This window comes from Cryptomeria japonica, chromosome 10, assembly GCF_030272615.1.
Source record: "Cryptomeria japonica chromosome 10, Sugi_1.0, whole genome shotgun sequence".
Lineage (NCBI taxonomy): Eukaryota > Viridiplantae > Streptophyta > Pinopsida > Cupressales > Cupressaceae > Cryptomeria > Cryptomeria japonica.
The window spans coordinates 334,505,438-334,523,940 of NC_081414.1; the positions used below are offsets into that span (position 1 = coordinate 334,505,438).

The following is an 18,503-nucleotide window of genomic DNA, read 5'->3' on the forward strand; positions in this document are numbered from 1 at the left end:
AATGTATGTAAACAAAAAATCATTTTTGAAACAATTTGACATGCAAATGAGAGGTAAATGCATAAAATATGCCATGTTTCAGCTTTTGTGGAGGTGTTATTTTATTACTCCAAATAAAATAGAACCCTCTTGTCTTGTGTTAGATTCACATCTTTTTGCATGCTGGCTTTAATGAATTTGTATTCTTTTAGTATTTTAGAAGATGATTCTTTTCTATTATAAGATATCTCTAGCATATTTTACATATATTTTTTAAATATAAGTATACTAGTTATATGTTTTCTTTTCTCCATAATTTTTTTTTGAATTTGTAAAACGGATGCCTCTTATATAAAAAACCTAAGGAAAAACACCACTTCTTTTTCTACAGATGTATCTTTTATAAATGTATCTTCCCTTTTCTTAAACCCTTTAAAAGCCCTAGCTGCTGATACTCAGAGGCTACCAAAGCGAAGCACAACACAAAACAGAGTAAACTGTAGATTTCCCGTGAGCTCGTAACGTCTAGCGAGCCATGGGCAGTTCTGTAAATTTGAAGAAAAACTTTCGAGGCATTCCTGCTCTACAAAAATTCTACACGGGGGGACCTTACAGGCTTTCTTCAGATGCTTCTTTTCTAGTGTGCGCTTGTGACGACGAAGTTAAGATTGTGGAGGTGGCGAATGGCTTCGTCAGAAGCACTTTGGAGGGAGATTCCGAGCCTATCACTGCATTGGCACTTACCCCTGACGATAAATTACTCTTTGCCGCCAGTCGAAGCGCGCAAGTTAAACTCTGGGATTTATCTTCTTTCACCTGCATTAGATCGTGGAAGGTAATTCATACCTTTCTTTACAAGTCTGTTTATATTTTATTTTTTCGCTTGTTCACTGTTTGCACTGGATTCCTTGATTGATATGTGGTTTTTATTTTCTTTATTTGTTTGTACATTTCGGATGTAGACAAAATTGATTGGATTGAAAGAAGATTTCAGTTTTGTGCATCTAAATGTTTGTCACTTTGATAAATAAGCGGTATCTGAAATTTAAGTTTCCTGAATGCCAATATTGAACTATAATGTCATACAGAAAAGTCGGGGATTATTTAGCTTCAGAGCCTGTCTTACTAAGGCTTTCTAACTTAATTGATGTCTTAATTAATTTTTAATTTCTTCTAATTCATATTGAAACTACTTCTTTTAATTCTGTAGGCGCATAGTGGTCCCGTGGCAGACATGACTTGTGATGCTTCTGGAGGATTGCTTGCAACTGCTGGTGCTGACAGAAATATTCTTGTGTGGGATGTGGATGGAGGTTTCTGCACGCATTCTTTTAGAGGCCACCAAATGGGTGTTACAACGGTTCTATTTCATCTGGATCCTCGTGGACGCCTTGTGGTATGTTGTGATTACTAAAGCATTCATGACTTTTTTTTTCAGCATCTTTAATTTTTTGAGTGAGAACACAAGTGCCTCCCTAAGTGTAAATTGTTGTGGATTGAAAATCCTAGCATTGTATGTATCTTCTTTTGAAGTGTCCTTCTCATGATTGCCAAACGCCTAGTTTTATGCAATCTGGTTGATAAACTGATTCTGTGATTTACAGCTGATCTCTGGAAGTACAGATGCCACAGTACGAATATGGGATCTCAAAGCTAAGAAGTGCATTGCTGTGCTTGAAAAACATTTTTCCGTTGTGACTAGCTTGGCAATCTCTGAAAATGGATGGATTCTTCTTAGTGCTAGTAGAGATAAGGTACTCTTTAATATAAGTGTATGTTGTTATTTATATGTGTACCTGAAAGTAAATAAAACTTTGGCGCTGTCTATTTGATACAGTTATAGTTATGCCTATGACTCATTTCTGTGATGTGCATACTGCTTCAGGCCATTACATACAATTTTAGAGGATTTTTTGTGCACAGTATTGATTGATTTGATTTTTTAGGAAATTATGGGCATTTGAAGGCTTGCTTCTCTAAACTAGTCCCTTTTTACAAGAATAGTTTTCGCTGGGATGGTTTCTGGCACCAATTGTAGCTCATCAAGCTGACAGCAAGGTTGAAGGAAATAAAATCGAAATGTGCATTTTTTCCAAATCTCTTTTATAATTTTATTATGTTGAAAATATATTTAGCACCAGGAAAAAGCTCGGGTTGAACTGAACTTTTTGGTGATGAACTTGATTTTTCTTTTGGCTAAAGATAACTAGGGTCAGGGGGCTTAGACCTGCAAAAAAGTTAGCAAGCTGCCACCACCCATATTGTATTGTATTCACACACTAAGTCAAATCGAGAACAATATGAAATCTCTAATCCAGAAGATACATCAAATTCATCTATGGGTTTTACTTTTCATATATAAAAAGTAAATTTAGTGAATGGTCATCCAAATATGATTCAGCTTAAATCATTGTCAACATTGATCACTTCTGCACCATCCATCAAGGGAAAATTAGCCCCATAAAGTGGAAGCAGAAATATTCTGCATTCTCACTATCTGGCCAAATTTAAATAAAAATGTGGTCAAAAGGGTCTTTTACCATTCCATAGCGCTCGTCTATCTGGTGAGAGCAGTTATGGATGTAACTGAATGATTAGATGTGGAACAATTCTTATTTTCTTGTACTCTTCTGTTAGGCAGATGGAGCAGTTTGGAGAGGAATTCCATTCCTTTTATTTCTTCCCTTTCACTTGTTTCTAGATCAAAGTTGCTGAATCGGAACTGAGAATGGGTAAAGGTTTGGCTAGTGATTTTTTTTAGCTGGATACATTGTGGGTATGTCTGTACAAAAAAACATAAAAATAATAAACATACACTCTGCAGCCTAAAACAGAGGAATTAAGTTGAGAAAACCACATATAATGCATATGTTAAACAAAACTACCATATATATAATACTATTACAAATTTGAAATACAGTATACTAACTCTAGATAAGTTAATAAATCTTGCTTGAGTTTGAGGAGTTAGAAATTCATATTTGTGTTTGCAAGGAAGAAATGATAGTTCCGTTGGGCAGCAAATTTAATTCAAAACCTTTAAGTTGCTAATATCAATGTTCCATGGCCGTTGGGGATGTGGGGATGGGGGGACAAAGGGCCTAAGTTTGGGGATGGCGGCGGAGGGGTGTGTGCGGAGGGAGTGGCGACGTGGTGGTGCTGATATACATATAGTACTTGAAAAACTAGTTGTGAAAAGATGCATAAAGGTTTAGAAATTACATTTCAAATGAAACTATGGAAAATTAGTAAAATTATAAAATAGCAAAATTTGAAATACTAAATACAAAGATTTCATGAATGCTAAATAAAATTTGACAAATGAAACTGTCAAATTGGAGATTTATATTATATCGAAAATATGAATATCTGATATCATAAAGATGATTACATCATTACAATGAGTAGCAATAGCATTACAATTACTAGCATGATATCAAAATAAGACTTAAAGTACAAATATCAAAATGTAGTGAAGGGAGGCTTCTAATCATCTGTAAACTCCTTATCATTGGAACTGCTGGACTCCTCATGGTCAAGATCCCTCAAACTAATACCAACCAGTCCTGCATCTGAAGTGGTTGCATCCTCATCAACCTATGATGGCTCCTTTGGCTCTACATCCTATCATGCCATTGGACTCTCTTTGTGCACAAGTGTCTTGCGGTCAATGAGACACAAAACACTATGTATAGCCACAAGCTTCTTTGCTCTCTTCGAGGTAAGTTTGTTTCTCTTAAGAGAGTGGATGAAGCTATATGTAGACCAGTTCCTCTCAGCAGCTGAAGAACTAGAAACTTGGGATAGCATACAGATTGCTAGAGTGGTAGTCAAAGATTTCTGACCATGACAATTTCATCAGAAAAGTGGGTCCTCTTGTGCCATAGTTTCTATATCCATCTTTGCCCCATCTGAATAACCCCTAAGAGTGGCAAATTTTGTCCACTCAATGCAAATTATGCCGATATGTTTAGAATCATACATCTTCTCTATGCACCTAAAGAACCCTGCCTTCACTTCATCATCCCGAATTGGTGTAACTCTACCGGGCCTAGCATTGTACCAATTAGGATTCAAGGCATAGGCAGCCATATGCGAAGGAGTGTTGAGCTTGTCCCATTTGCGCTGAATGATTGGCCGAATGTGCTCATTTTAGAATGCTAAAGTGGGGTCCTTCACTCGCACAACAATCCTCATCTGGCCAAACATAGAATCGATGCACTCATACACCTCTCCGAGGTTAGGTGCATCCCCATCCCCATATCTGATGACCTAGAAAACTGAAGCAATGATGGAGACTATGTATATTGCATCGGCTCAAAACACATCACTCTTCACTATCTCCTTCACCCTTCTCCCCTACTTTGTCTTGGCCTTGACCCACCTATTCCACTCTGTTGTCATAACCATGAATTGGAGTGCCTCTTGCAACTCAATCATTCTCTCCAAGAAAATGAAATAGGATGCATACTTGGTTTCAAGTAGTTTCAAGAACTCTTTCTTTGAGAAGGTTTTGAAGAGTGCATGTGAAGTGTGGTGATTGCAGATAAACATCTGCACATGTCTCACATCACTGACCACTCCTCTAATCCAGTCAATCTTCCCCATGTCCTTAAGTGCATTGTTCATGGCATGCACACAACATGGAGTCCACCAAATATGTCTATAGGCTGCCTCAATAAGTTTTCTTGCAGCTCTGCACACATGGGTTGCATCTGTCACTACTTGGACCACATTTTGTGGCCCAACCTCCCCAATAGCCTCTTCGAGGACCTCAAACTGAAAATCAACATCTTTGTGATGCCCTGTACAATCAACTGCTTTGAGAAAGTATGGGCCCTCTGACATGTAACCATGATGTTGATGAGCGGACGATGGCTAATGTCCGTCTACCCATCCATAACTATGCTGCATCCAAAGGCCACCCAACATGCCTTCATCTTCTCCATCTACACATTGATCTTGGAATAGTTCTTGTCCAAGATCGTGGTACTCAATTTGGTCTCACTTGGTGGCACATATGATGGCTATTCCTTTGCCACCATTGACATCATCTCCTTATAATAAGGAGACCGAGCTACATGAAATGGGATGCCATTGGCAAAGAAGAACTTGCCAATGGCATCATCTATATCATCCTTCAGTTGCACATTGAACAAATCAGCTATGGGGTTACTTTGCAACTTGCGTTTCCCTATCCCCTTAATCTCTCGTGATTGGGCTATGGCACTGGAAGTGGAAATGGATGAAGGTCTAGACATCACTCCGCTCATCTGCAATGTACAAGAAGAAGTATGTTGCACTTGCTATCTCTGCTGAAGCTATGCCCTACCAGATCAAGTAGTAGGGATTGCAACTACATTCTCATCAAGAATGCCCCAAAGCTTGTTGATCTCAATTTTATATTGAATGTTTTTAGGTTCTTCCAAAAAGAGACACAAATCCACACCTTTTCCTCTCCAAAAAAGGAAGTTTGCATTGACTCTAGTCATGCTACCAAACCATGCAAGGCCACAAATGTTGCATTGCCACTTCCTTTTGCCCCCACCTGTCCCTGATGTGCTTGCTATTTTTGATGCAAACTGTTTGAGAGGAGATTTAGGATCATAAGGACCCCTAGCAAATTGTGCCAATAACTCGGAAGGGCAACCTGTACTAGCTGGTGCACTTGCCATGGAACTAGATTGGGCTCCGGGATTCACCTCCCTCAGCCTCGGGTTCATAATTTGAATCATTTCCACTATGAGAATGGATTTCCATCCCATCCTCACTCATGTCATGAGAGCTCATTGTGATAGTGACACTTCATTTCACAAAATAAAAATAAAAATAAACTCAATAAGCATGTAGCTTCAACCTAGTTTAACAAATTTCAATTTTGAAAACAAAATTTAAAATTTGTTGTTGAATCTTGAGGGCAAAATGAGGAATGATTCATTCATCATTTTGCCCTCAAGATTCAATATCAAATCTGATTTTGAAATGAATAAAAAAAAATTTTTAAACAACAAAAAAATTACAAAAATTGAAAATAAAAAAATCAAACAAACAGAAAACAAGAAATAACCTACCATGCGCTCGAAAAATCTCTCCAAAATGTTGTAGAATTCTCTTCCTCCTCTTCTTCTTGCTCCTTTTCACTCCTCTTACACTTGCACTCACTCTTTTAACTACTTCAATCACTCTTTTCTGAGTTTTTTCTCCTTTTCACCCTGCTGGTAAAAAAATCAGAAATAGAAATGTGAGTGCAATCAATAATTTTAGGGGTTTTGTAATGCATAGGGGGCATGGGTGGGGCCCATGTCTAATTAGGTTAACCCCCAAACCCAAAAAATTCGCTCAAAATTATTATTTTTTAATAAAATTTAAACGCTTTATTAATTGTTCGGACGGGAGACTTTTGCGCATCTCTCTGCCTCTCGAGAGACACTTGGATATCTCCAAGGAGTCTTAGAGATGCCGAGACTTCTGTGCGTCTCCCTGCCCCTCGAGAGACGCCTGGACATCTCCAAGGAGTCTTGGAGACGTCGACGCACAGAAGTCTCGGCATCTCTGGTGGCGGTGGCAGGACGACGGGGGACGCCATGTCCCCGTCTCCCAGTCTTGAAGATATCCTTGTCTCGGAGATGTGGACCCGGGGGGGGGGCAGATGCGTCCACATGGATCACTGGCTAACATCCTGTTGTGACCATTTCACACATCGCCCCATGCAAATGGGGACCCCCTCTTTTTGCTCGTTTTTCGCTCGCCTTTCGCTTTGCTTTTTAGGGTTTTGTTAGTCAGTCAGTTGTCTGGATTTAGGGTCAACCCTTAGGGTTTTAATTAACGTCTTTTCAGGCCAGAATCCAGTCAATTTTGAGAGCTTTTTGAGCTTCTTTTGTAAGAATGCAAATTTTGAATGCAATGATTTCGCCCAAGTGGTCTATTTTCAATTGGAATGTTGAATGCAGAGCTTAAATTTGTCTAAGTGTTGAAGATGAAATGTGAATTTTGACCAATTGACCAATTTTGACCAAATTTTGAGTTTTTTGATTTTTGATCCCTGGCATTGTAAATGATTTGTTTTCGCCTTGTGAAGTGATAAAATGTGTAAAATCATGATATTTTGGCCTGTAGGAGCAAAATCGCTCCTGTCCCTCAGTGAAGGACCGGAGCTACAAATCGAATTTTGCTCTGTCCTTGCAGGATTTTTAATGACTTGACGATTTGAAGAGGTCCAAGGAGATATGTTTTATCAAATGAATATAACTTGAAGTGCAAACATGAAGGAGAATGACCCAGAATGCTAAAATCGCTCCTGTCCCTCAGGAAGGGACCAGGGCGAAATACATTGTAGCTCCCGTCCCTCTCCCAGGGACCAGAGCGATGTTCTTCATAAGGCGAGATTCAGGCGAAGATCAAGTCAAGTTTATGTTTGAAGGCAAGGACAGAGGTGAAATGAACTCATTGAAGATAAATTGAAGATCATGAAACATCAGCAAGGACCCTAAATGCCTAAGTTCGCTCCTGTCCCTCAGGAAGGGACCAGAGCGATTTTTGTTATAGATGATTTTCTTGCCAAGTTACAATCGATCTCAAGGCATGGATGAATAAAGGGGTACATTACGAATCCGTTGAATATAAGTTTTGAAGATGACGAAGTAAAATGAAGCCCACAGGAGCAGGATCGCTCCTGTTCCTCTCCAAGGGACTAGGGCGATACAATGAGTTCGTTGCCTTTTCTTCAAGTTCAAAACCGTTCCTCCAAATTCAAGACATTTCAAGATGAGAAACGAGGTGGCAAGGACGTCTTAAGGCATCTTCGTCAAGCACAAAGCATCAAAGGTCATCGACATTGAAAGATTTACACTAAGACCCCCAGTTCGCTCTTGTCCCTCAGGGAGGGACTAGAGCGATATTTCCATAAAGGCATAGATTTCAAAAGTTAAGCAAGTTTCAAGCGACCAAGGGGAATCAAGGGATGTCATTTCACGCATTGAAGGTAATGGCAAGTTGAAGAACATGAGAACAAACTCAAAACCTTGAACTTCGCTCCTGTCCCTCAGGAAGGGACCAGAGCGATATTGAATGTATTGACTAATTCATGCAAAAATCACGTTAAGGCAAGGTTTTGCAAGGTTGTAAGAGGTTCAAGGCGTCTTTTGAAGGTGATATGCAAAAGTTTTGAACGTCAAAGTGTTATCAATTGAGCTAAAAGACTTATATCGCTCCTGTCCTTTGGACAAGGACCAAAGCGATTTTTACAAAAACACTCATGCTCCTTCAAAATCAAGACAATGCAAGGATTGGCGAAGTAAAGGACGTCCTTTGGAAGGCAATGAACGAAGAACGAAGATCAAATGTTTGCAAATTTGAGCCAGGACATGGAGATCGCTCCTGTCCCTCTCCAAGGGACCAGGGCGATATTTGCCAAAACACATGATATCCTTTAAAGATCACGTCAAAACAAAGTTGCACAATGTTTTAAACATTATTTGGAAGGCGATACAAAGGGAGATAGACGTTAAATATTACCAGTTTGAGCTTAAAATGGAGAAAAGACAAGGATCGCTCCTGTCCCTCTCCAAGGGACAAGGGCGATGATCCTTTAAACATCAAAATGTCTTGTGAAAAGCAAGTGGGACGAGCATGGAATGAACAAGCAATGTTATTATTTGCCTTATGATGAAAATTGGAGTTCGAAGATGCAAGATCAACGTGAAAGTATGAAGATCGCTCCTGTCCCTCTCCAAGGGACCAGGGCGATAATGGTTATAAAGGCATTTGTTCGCACAAGCAAGACACTCAAACTCGAAGGACCCGACAAAATGGTCGATTTGAACATGGAGATGAAGACTTTAGACGTCAAAATTGCAAGAATCATGACAAAATTGATGGATCGCTCCTGTCCCTCTCCAAGGGACCAGGGCGATGAGGTACGTATCTTCCATTTTCAAAATTTGGCGCTCAAACATACATTTTTGAATTTATTTAAAATGCTAAAAAAAAAGAAAATCGATACTTAATGAAAATTAGCATTTAAATATTTTGCCTTGTAAAAAATCGAAATTTATTAATTAAAAATGAAAGGCATTTAATAATTAATTAATTAAAAAATCGAATGGAACGTTTGGTTTGGAGAGTCGGCCTTGTTATTTATGTAAAAGTCGTTTTTAATTGCTATATTTTTTACAAAAGTCGGCCTTAGGGTGAATGGTGAGAAACGCTTATAAAGGGAGGTGAAAACCATCATTTTTACATTGTCATTTTACCATTCAAGTGCGAGTTTTCATTCCAAGCAAGGTGGTGCGAATTATCAATCAAAGGAAAGTGCGAATTGATATCCAAAGGTGGCGCTAATATCATTCAAGGTGGTGCGAAATTTGGAGATTCATTTGTGCGAACTTGAAGATCTATTTGAGCGAATTTGCTAAGACATTGGAGATCACATCAAGGACATATCAAAAGGTGGCGGAATTGATATTGTGAAGAAGAGATCACGTAGAAGACCATCTTTCGTCAATTTTGCCTAGGCGATTTTGTTCTTTTTGCATTCTAGAGTTAGCTCTCTGTTGAGGTATGGCGATTTGATTTTATTGTTTTAATTTTTTATTGTTGATCGTCATATTTTAAATTTTGAATTTTGAATTTTGAATTCCTAGCTCAATCGTTTTATTTTAGGAAATGATAACTCAAAGACTTATCATGGAGTTTCCTAAAATTCATCTCTCTAATCTATGTTATTTATTGCAAAATCTAGTTCTCATTATGAAATGTTGTGTAGGTATGGCAACCCCGAAGGCGGGAGCATCCACCAGTCGTTCAGCTCTCATGAAAGAAGATCAAAAGACCGAAGAAGTGGAGACCAAGATCGTGTCAAAGTGGAGCCACATTGGAGATACAAACTTAGGCAACTTCAGCACGAAGAAGTTTCGAGATGTCCCTTACATTGGTAAGCCATCACCTGTCGCCTGGAGAATAATCGAGAGTGGCATCATTAAGGCGGCCGGCTTTCCTCCAGCTATTCAGTGCCATGAGTTGATGATCGAGTGTGCTCGTCACTATGATCCACAGTCCAGAACGATCGTGTCCAATGAGGGAAACACTTTGGCGTACCTTTCAGAGGAAGCTATAAGTGAAGCTTTCCATCTTCCAGAGCACAGGGACATGATATACAAGAGCATAGAAGGAGCCAGATCAATGTACGATGATGATCCAGATGCTTGTCTAAGCATTATCAATAAGAACTGGCTACTTAAGAGCCGTCCCCGTCTGAGCAAGGTCCTGAACACACCGCACAGGATTGATTTCCAGGAGGAGTACAGAGATTTGATTACCATGCTCAACCGAGTTACAGGAGCCCCTCATGCCTTCTATTTTGAGAAGTGGATGTTTTACTTCATCCAGGTGATTGTTCAAGGGAAAGGTACGATACATTGGGCTAGGATGATTAGCCATTGCTTAGACGTACAGTTGAGGAGACTCAGGGCTACTAAGTCCTTCCACATGAGTTCATACGTCATCTATGCTTTGATCAGGAGTGTTGAGTACGCAGGACTACCTCACAGAGGAGTGATTGGAAGAGGACCCGGCGAGGTCAGAGCTTGTGAATCCTATGCCTACTTGCATCATCCGCCAGGAAGCAACTACAAGTTAGTTAATGATACCTTCACGATGAACATCACGAGGACGTTGCAAGGTGGGATTTACAATAGATTATCTCAGGATGCCCAGGAATTCATAAAGAGGTACGGTGCTTGGTTCATTCAGTTTCCCAAGTTCACTTACATTAGAGTGCATGGATGTCCTTTACCTCCGTACATGTTGCCGAGATATCCGACAGCCAGAATTGTGTTACTTGAAGTAACAAGACAGTTGGCAGCATATGTGAAGGCATTCAGACACAGACATCAGAATGGAGTTCCAGTACCTATTATTTTGGGGAATTCAGTTGAGGTATGTCCTAATGCCTTAGCCATGGATGACGCAGAGAAGGAGTTAGCCTTGTATTCTTTTTCATCTTTTGCTTTGAGAGAAAGCTTTGATCCACATGGACATTTAGAGGAGACAGTCGGTAGGAAATTTAGACATGAGTACCAAATAGAAGATTTTATGATGAACCTCCTAGATGATCTTGAAGTGAAACGAAAAATGCATTCTAGATTGCCTTTGGATTTCATCAGGAAATGCAGGATATACAGAGTGGCCGACCAAGCTCAGGACAGTGGCAGACATATCCAGTCTTCCTATGATAGAGAAAGCAAAACAATAAGGTTGGATTGGAATGAGCCCGAGGTCATGGATTTAGATACTTTGATGGCACCAGTTTTGTCTTGTACTCGCAGATGGGTTGACGTTCAGCATCAGAAATTGAGAGAACAAGGCATAGCTATGTCTTTCACTTTGGAAGAGAAACCAGCCGAAGGTGGAGCTAGTGTGAGTGAAGGCAATCCTAATCCTAGGAATTCAGGTGAAGGTAACCTTCGATGTGCCAGTGAGGGCAATCTCCATCTAAGAGGTTCGAAGAGAAAAGAAAGGTCAGAAAAGAAAGAGTCTTCCAAGAGAAAGCAAGGGGCCAACAAAGATTGATCATCCGGTACTTCTTCTAGACCAGAAAATAGAACAATTCAAGTGGAAGAATCCATGGAGTCTATGGTACAGAACGACAGGCAGGAAGAAGGACAGGCACAGCATGGTTCACCCGATGGATCTCTCCAGGACTATGAGTTAGAGGAAGATAATGAAATGACATCTCCCCCCAGAGAAGAAGAAATAGTGCATAAAGAGATTCAAGTTCAAGAGACAAGATCGAATATCCCAGATTGGTTGAAGGAAAGATTAACTAAGGTGATCGTAGTAGAGGACGAGGACAATGCAATCGACTTAGAGAGCCTTGTTGGACATTCACAGGAAGTGACAGAAAAGAAGAAGGCTACCAAGATGTCCAAGATGATTCGAGATGAGACTGGATCCAGAAAACTGCAGATAGCTACACCGGCAGCAGACAAATATGAAGGTGAGATCCTAGCAGAAGAATATGATATACAGACTTTTGAGTTAGGACCATCCACAGCAGAGCAGACTTTAGATGATGCTACCGATTCATTTGAAGCATTGAAAGACAAGCTTAGAGAAGAAATGGAGAAGAACAGAAAGCTTGAGAGAGAGGTCGGTGCATGGAGGACATATTTCAGTCACATCAATGAACCTTTGGGACGTCAGGATCCAGTTAGATCACCAGTACAAGCATTGCCGCTTCAATCAATCAATGAAGCAGAAAGATTCAGGAACATGGTCCAACGTACAAGTAATTGGATGGATAGATCTCATACAGTGGCCATAGAGTTTGTTACAAGGATGATGAAGATTATTCATCAAGCTATCCAAGTTCTTGAGATAATCCACAATTTGATGATAACAGTAGCTGCATTCGCCCATACCAAGGATGTTATCATTCCTGTCTTGAAAGTTATTAGACATACTTCAAGGAAGATTTTAGCGCAGGAGAAGATCTTGGAGGGAGAATCTCACAGTTTGTTTCATTGGTCAACCTTACTCCATATGAAGAGTGTTTTCTTTGAGGACATCAGTGTTAGATGTGGCCAAGTTGAGGAGGTGATCAATCCGATCCAGGACAGAGTATTTGAGGTACTTCGTACCATTCTTGGCAGAAGGATCGAGGTCGAGACAGATGTGGATATGCAGGAGTTAGAGGATAGAATCAAGGTCATCTTTTGCAAGGACGCAAATGTTACAGATGAGCAGTATGATCAGATGTTTGCCACCATGCTCTTGATTGAAAGAACGAAGGAACTTGAACCTTCATGGGACGCAGCTCTTCTAGATGCATTCGATCAGGTCATCCACTTGGAAGAGAGTATGAAGAATCTTCCCGAGATTCCAATTGCAGAAATCGAAGGAATCGTATCAAGATTCATTGCATATGCTAAGAAAGAGAATTGGAAAGGGAATAAGATTCTAGATGAAAGGTTGTTACAGATGACATGACATCTTATTTATCATTGGTCTATGTCTCCTAGGTTTTTGTGCCAAATTTAATATTTGGCTATGTATTTAATATTGTTCAGTAAAAAGGAGGCCATTTGTAACAAACCCTAATTAGGGTTTAGGTGTCATGATCTTGTCCGTTGATCTACTTTCAATCTGGACCTTTCATTGTAATTGGGGATGCTATTTATACCCCTATTTTTCATTTCATTTGATAATAGTTAATAGTCAATAGTTGATGTAATAGAAAAGAGAGATAGCTAAGAGATTAGAAGTTAGAAGCAATTTTATTTTGTAGCAAGATTGAGTTTTGAAGAGAGGAATTCAAGCAATTGTTGTACATGATGACTTGGAAATCAATAAAATATTGAAGTTATGGTGTTTTGTTGCAACTTCCTTGGTTATCTTCATGGTTGTTTAACTTACTTGAATCATGCTCAATCAAAGTAGTGTGTTAATTTGAAGGACATTGTGTGAGACTTGATCTTTGGTAGGATTCGTAATCCAAACCACTAGCTTCTTGCTGATTGTAGGAACGCCTTGTGTGGTCGACTGGAGAATACTTTGAGTCCCTTAACCTTCAATCATTATTGTATCTTGGATATGTACCTTCGTGGTAGTATCTTTGATCTTTAATGCATTGAATATCATTTTATTACCTTAGAAGATCGCACTAATTTCAATTGAGTTGTTATCTTATGGCAAAATTGAAGTTGGTTGAATCTTGCCAAATCTTGTCCATACGAAGTCATTCCTAGGGTTAGATTAGATTAGACCTCTTTCAAACCCTACTCTTTTGTTATTTTTTGAAAAGTTCCTTTAGTTTTAGTAAAATCTTTGAACTTTCGGAATGCGTAAGGCCCCTTGGAGGAAACAGCAAATCACATCATACCGCTGGAAGCTTGTCCACACGTAGAGACCCTACTAACAGAACCTTGGAGTCTTCCTAATTGATCCTTTATGCGAATCTTCAGCAGTTAGAGACTATTTTCTCAAGAGAGGATAAGATGCCTATCGGTATTTTATTCTGTGTATGATGGTGTACAAAATACACGTCAACACATCCCCAGAGGTGATTAGTAAGTCTATACATTTTAAAATTTTCCAAAGTGCATATAGTAGTCTAACATAAAAATACCTCTATTAGCTAGGACATGCTTAACCAAAGAATATGAGCACTCATTTTCAAGTAAATAAATAAAGATAAAATAAAAATAAAAATAAAAATGAGTGCTGAAAAGGTAGATTGCATAGGTAGTATATTTAACACGTTGTAAAGAAGTCTGTAGTAGAATGAAAATTAAAAGCAAAATCTTACTGCAATTTTCTTGACCTCACAAATTGTAGTTGGCAAATTTTGGGTTGCCATCTTGAGTAAAATAGTGAATGTGATAAAGTAGAGAGGGAGATGGTTGTGTTCCAAAAATTGGAAGATGTCTGTAATGTCCCCTTTGGGATTACCCTAAATTTTGCCCTAGAATCACAAGTTCAATAAAAGGAAAAGATGTTGTATAGTTAGAGATATATCTTTACCAAGTAAAATGCCCTTTTAACAAGATAAACCTTGATTAAGTCCTGCAACCACACTTGATATATACATATATATATAATATATATCTCAATTATTAGGGTTAGTAAACACGAATTCCTGGGGAAGGCGGATTTCCTGGAGATTGCAGCTCTTCTGGGATTGAACAGGCAAGAGGTCAGGCATCTCAAGGGTCAGAAGAGGACAAGGAAAAAACAAAACCGGGAGAGGAAAAAGATTCGAACCCCAGGGACCCACACGACAGAGGTAAAGGCAAAAAATGGTCTTCGCTCTTTGGAGTGAAGCCGCTGGTTAAATCTGGGCTTCCGGAAGTAACAAACATTTCAGACCCTGCCTCTGGACTGGTCGCTATTTTCGTTCCGGACAAAGTGGTCGATTTGACTGTAGCTGGACTATCTATGACATTAGTGGGACGATTCTCTGGCTTTAGACCTAACATTGATGATGTTAGGAATTTTGTAAGGAGAAAATGGCTTGTAAAAGGACAAGTGGAAGTGGCAGCTCTACCTAGAGGGTTTTTTACTTTCGCTTTTAATTCTGAAGAAGACATGAATAAAGCTCTCTGCGAAGGCCCCTGGATGTTTGGCAAGTCATCCCTGGCTCTTCAGAAATGGGCCCCGAATCTTGTTCTTGATGAATCCTTCTTTGTTTCTGCGCCAGTCTGGACGCGCCTCCCGGGTCTTCCGTTGGAATACTAGAATGAGGAAGTTTTCAAGGGCATTGCAAAGTCCTTTGGAGAACTCTTGTCGATTGACCCGATGACGGTGGCTAAATCAAGGTTAGTCTTTGCTCGCATTTGCGTAAATGTTAATCAAATGACAGATATGCCTCAATCCATAGATATCATATCTAAACTAGGAAAATGGTCTCAAGCTATTGAATATGAATCTCTACCATTTGCCTGTTTCCACTGCAAAAAATGGGGGCATTGGGCTAAATCATGTCCGCTCAAGAAATGCAAGGAAATTAAGGCTGATAGCAATACTAAGAACAAAAAGATTTGGCAAACGATAAATAAAAAAGGAGACTCATCAACATTCGAGTGTAACCAAAAAAAGGATGCAATGGATCTTATGAATGAAGTCAAGAGGACTGTGAGTAGCAATAATGATAAACATGATTGTGTTTGCTCCAACGACCTACCAGAGAGATCTAAAGTAGCAGAGCAAGGAACTGAGATGAACAATAAAAAAAACCCAGAAGACCAGGATAATGGATCTGTTAGTCAGGAGAAGAAAGAAACCTATCCAGACCAGGAGGATGGATCAGTTAGTCAGGAGAAGGAAGAAACCATTCCAGCCTCTTCACTCTCTATATCGGCTGAGGAAAACTTTAATGAAGCTCAAGACCCTTATGATACTGAGCCCTTACTGCTTTTAACTAATGGAAGCCCAAAGCCTCTCCTATTTAAAACCCCTTCTCAAAGTGTGGATATGCTAGATGGGAATCTCCGGATATCTTGTTCGAGAGAAGGAAAATCGAACAAGGAGGAACTCAATGGAGGAATCTCAACTAGAAGCAAGATCAAGAAAAAGGCAGATGTTGGAAGTTAGAATAAAAAGCAGGGAAGGCCATCCCTAAAACATCAAAGGGAACAGGAAAGCTGGAAGAACCGTGTTGATGGAACACAGTGTTCCATTGAGTCAGCCCTATCCCCAGTTAAAGTATGAAGATAATATCCTGGAATATCAGAGGGCTGAACGCCCCTCATAAGCAGGATGTGTTACGAAACATCATCAGAAATCATAAACCGGATGTGGTCCTTGTTCAGGAAACCAAAATGTCTAAAGAAAAAGTTGAAAAGATCAGAATTTTCAAGGAAAATGGAGTCATAGGATCTAACTCGGAGGGAGCTTCTGGAGGAACCGCGATTTTCTGGAATAAAAAAACAATAACAGGAAAGGAAATCATCTCTGCTCTTAATAGGAACTTAGTTCAGCTTGAGCATATTAAGGATAACTTTGTTTGGGTGTTATCTAATGTCTACGCTCCTAATACCAAATCTGGGAGAGCTAAATACTGGAAAAGCCTTGCAGCTGACAGACTCCAGTTTGCTGATCAAAGCTAGATTATCATGGGAGACTTCAATACCCCGCTCAAAGATGATGAGAAGATGGGAGGTATCCCTTTACAACTTGATGGAAAACAAGACCTTATGGACTTCATTAATGACCAAGCTCTCATTGATGTGGATCTTCAGGGTATCAACTACACCTGGACCAATAGAAGAACCGGAGTTGATCTGATTCAAGTTAAGCTTGATAGATCTTTAATCTCTCTTGACTAGTTTTCTAAGTATAGCTGCTCCCTTGCTTCTATTATCAAAATTGGGTCTGACCATTACCCTATCTCCTTCACTGCCAATTTTTTTTCGGCCAAGAGAAACTTCCCTTTTAGATTTGAAAAAGCTTGGCTCTCCCATCCTTCTCTGGAAGCTTGTATTGCTGAATGGTGGAACTCTGAAGTGGAGGGTAAGGCTCTATTTAGAATTGCCAAAAAGCTCAACATTCTTAAAGCTAAAATTAAAACCTGGAACAAAGAGATTTTTGGGGACATATTCAAGAGCAAAACTCAAGTCAAAGCTGAAATAAAGGATGTTCAGGATAGAATCCAAGAGGTTGGGCTGACTAAAGATCTTAGGATGGCTGAAAATAATCTCTTATCAAAATACCACACCATCATCTCTAATGAAGAGAGTTTCTGGAGACAAAGATCCAGAGCCTTGTTCCTGAAGGAAGGCAACAAAAACACCCGCTTCTTTCACTTAACTGCTCTCAAGCACAGGGCAGCCAACAGAATATCCAGACTATCCTGCAATAAAGGTATCCTAACAGAGGATTGCGACATTAGGAAGGAAGCTCTCGAGCATTTCAGTACCCTGCTGGGTGAAGTGGATAACCTGGATTTCAGCAATCAAAACATCCTTTTACAAGCTATTCCTTCTATCTTGACGGAAGCTGATAACCACCTTTTATCCCGTATTCTCTCTAATCTGGAAATCAAAAAGGCGGTGTTCTCCTTTCAGGGCAACAAGTCCCCTGGACCGGATGGCTTCCCTATGTTTTTCTTCCAAAATTTCTGACACATAGTGGAGGTTGACATATACAATGGTGTTAAAGAATTCTTTGGCTCCAGAAGACTTCTTAAGGAGCTGAACGCCACCTTCATTGTCCTTATCCCAAAGATCCCTGGAACTGATTCTCTCAACAAATTTAGACCTATTAGCCTGTGTAACTCTGTTTACAAGATTTTATCCAAGGTTCTGACTTCTAGATTGTTGGAAATTCTTCCTAGGATTATCTCTGTCCAACAGAATGGCTTTGTCCCTAGAAGATAGATTTTGGATTCCATTATCTCCGTTCATGAAAATATCCACTCCTTGAAAGTGGCGAATAACCAGGGATTCGTCCTAAAACTAGACATGGCTAAAGCTTTTGATAGAGTGAATTGGCAGTTTCTCCTTAGGATCATGAAAGCGTTTGGTTTTGGTTACAAAGTTATTCAGCTCTGCTCTCAACTTATGGAAACTTCATCCTCTGCTGTTATTGTCAATGGTTCCCCGTCCTGTTTCTTCAAAAGCTCTAGAGGTCTCAGACAGGGGGACTCCATATCCCCTATCCTGTTCACCATTCTTGCTGAATGCCTAGGCAGATTCATTCTCAAAAATGTGGAAGACGACAACCTTAAGGGTCTGAAACCTTCCTCTTCCAATGTTGTTTGTTCTCATGAACAATTCGTCGATGACTCTATTACTATGGGGGAAGCCACCATCATGGAAGCTAATAATATGAAGAATATTTTGAATACTTATGAATCTGCCTCTGGCCAAAAAATCAATTGGGATAAAAGTTCTCTGTTTTTCATCAATACCCCAGTCCAAAGGCAACTAAGGATTGGAAGGATTCTTGGCTGCAATATCTCTGAGTTTCCCTCTACTTATCTGGGGCTTCCTCTGTGTCTTAAGCCTGAGGACTCCTTCTGGAACAAG

At 39.7% G+C, this 18,503-nt stretch overlaps 1 protein-coding gene across 1 annotated transcript in view; it reads left to right on the forward strand.

Annotated features, from left to right (window-relative positions):
• The first annotated feature begins 357 nt into the window (after nucleotides 1-357).
• Nucleotides 358-18,503, forward strand: part of LOC131076138 (protein TORMOZ EMBRYO DEFECTIVE) — a 68,347-nt gene continuing 50,201 nt past the window's right edge. The window contains exons 1-3 of the mRNA XM_058013201.2: nucleotides 358-814; nucleotides 1,190-1,375; nucleotides 1,584-1,733. Coding sequence (XP_057869184.2) covers nucleotides 515-814; nucleotides 1,190-1,375; nucleotides 1,584-1,733 — 636 coding nt within the window. The 5' untranslated portion in view covers nucleotides 358-514. The remainder of the gene's footprint in view (nucleotides 815-1,189; nucleotides 1,376-1,583; nucleotides 1,734-18,503) is intronic.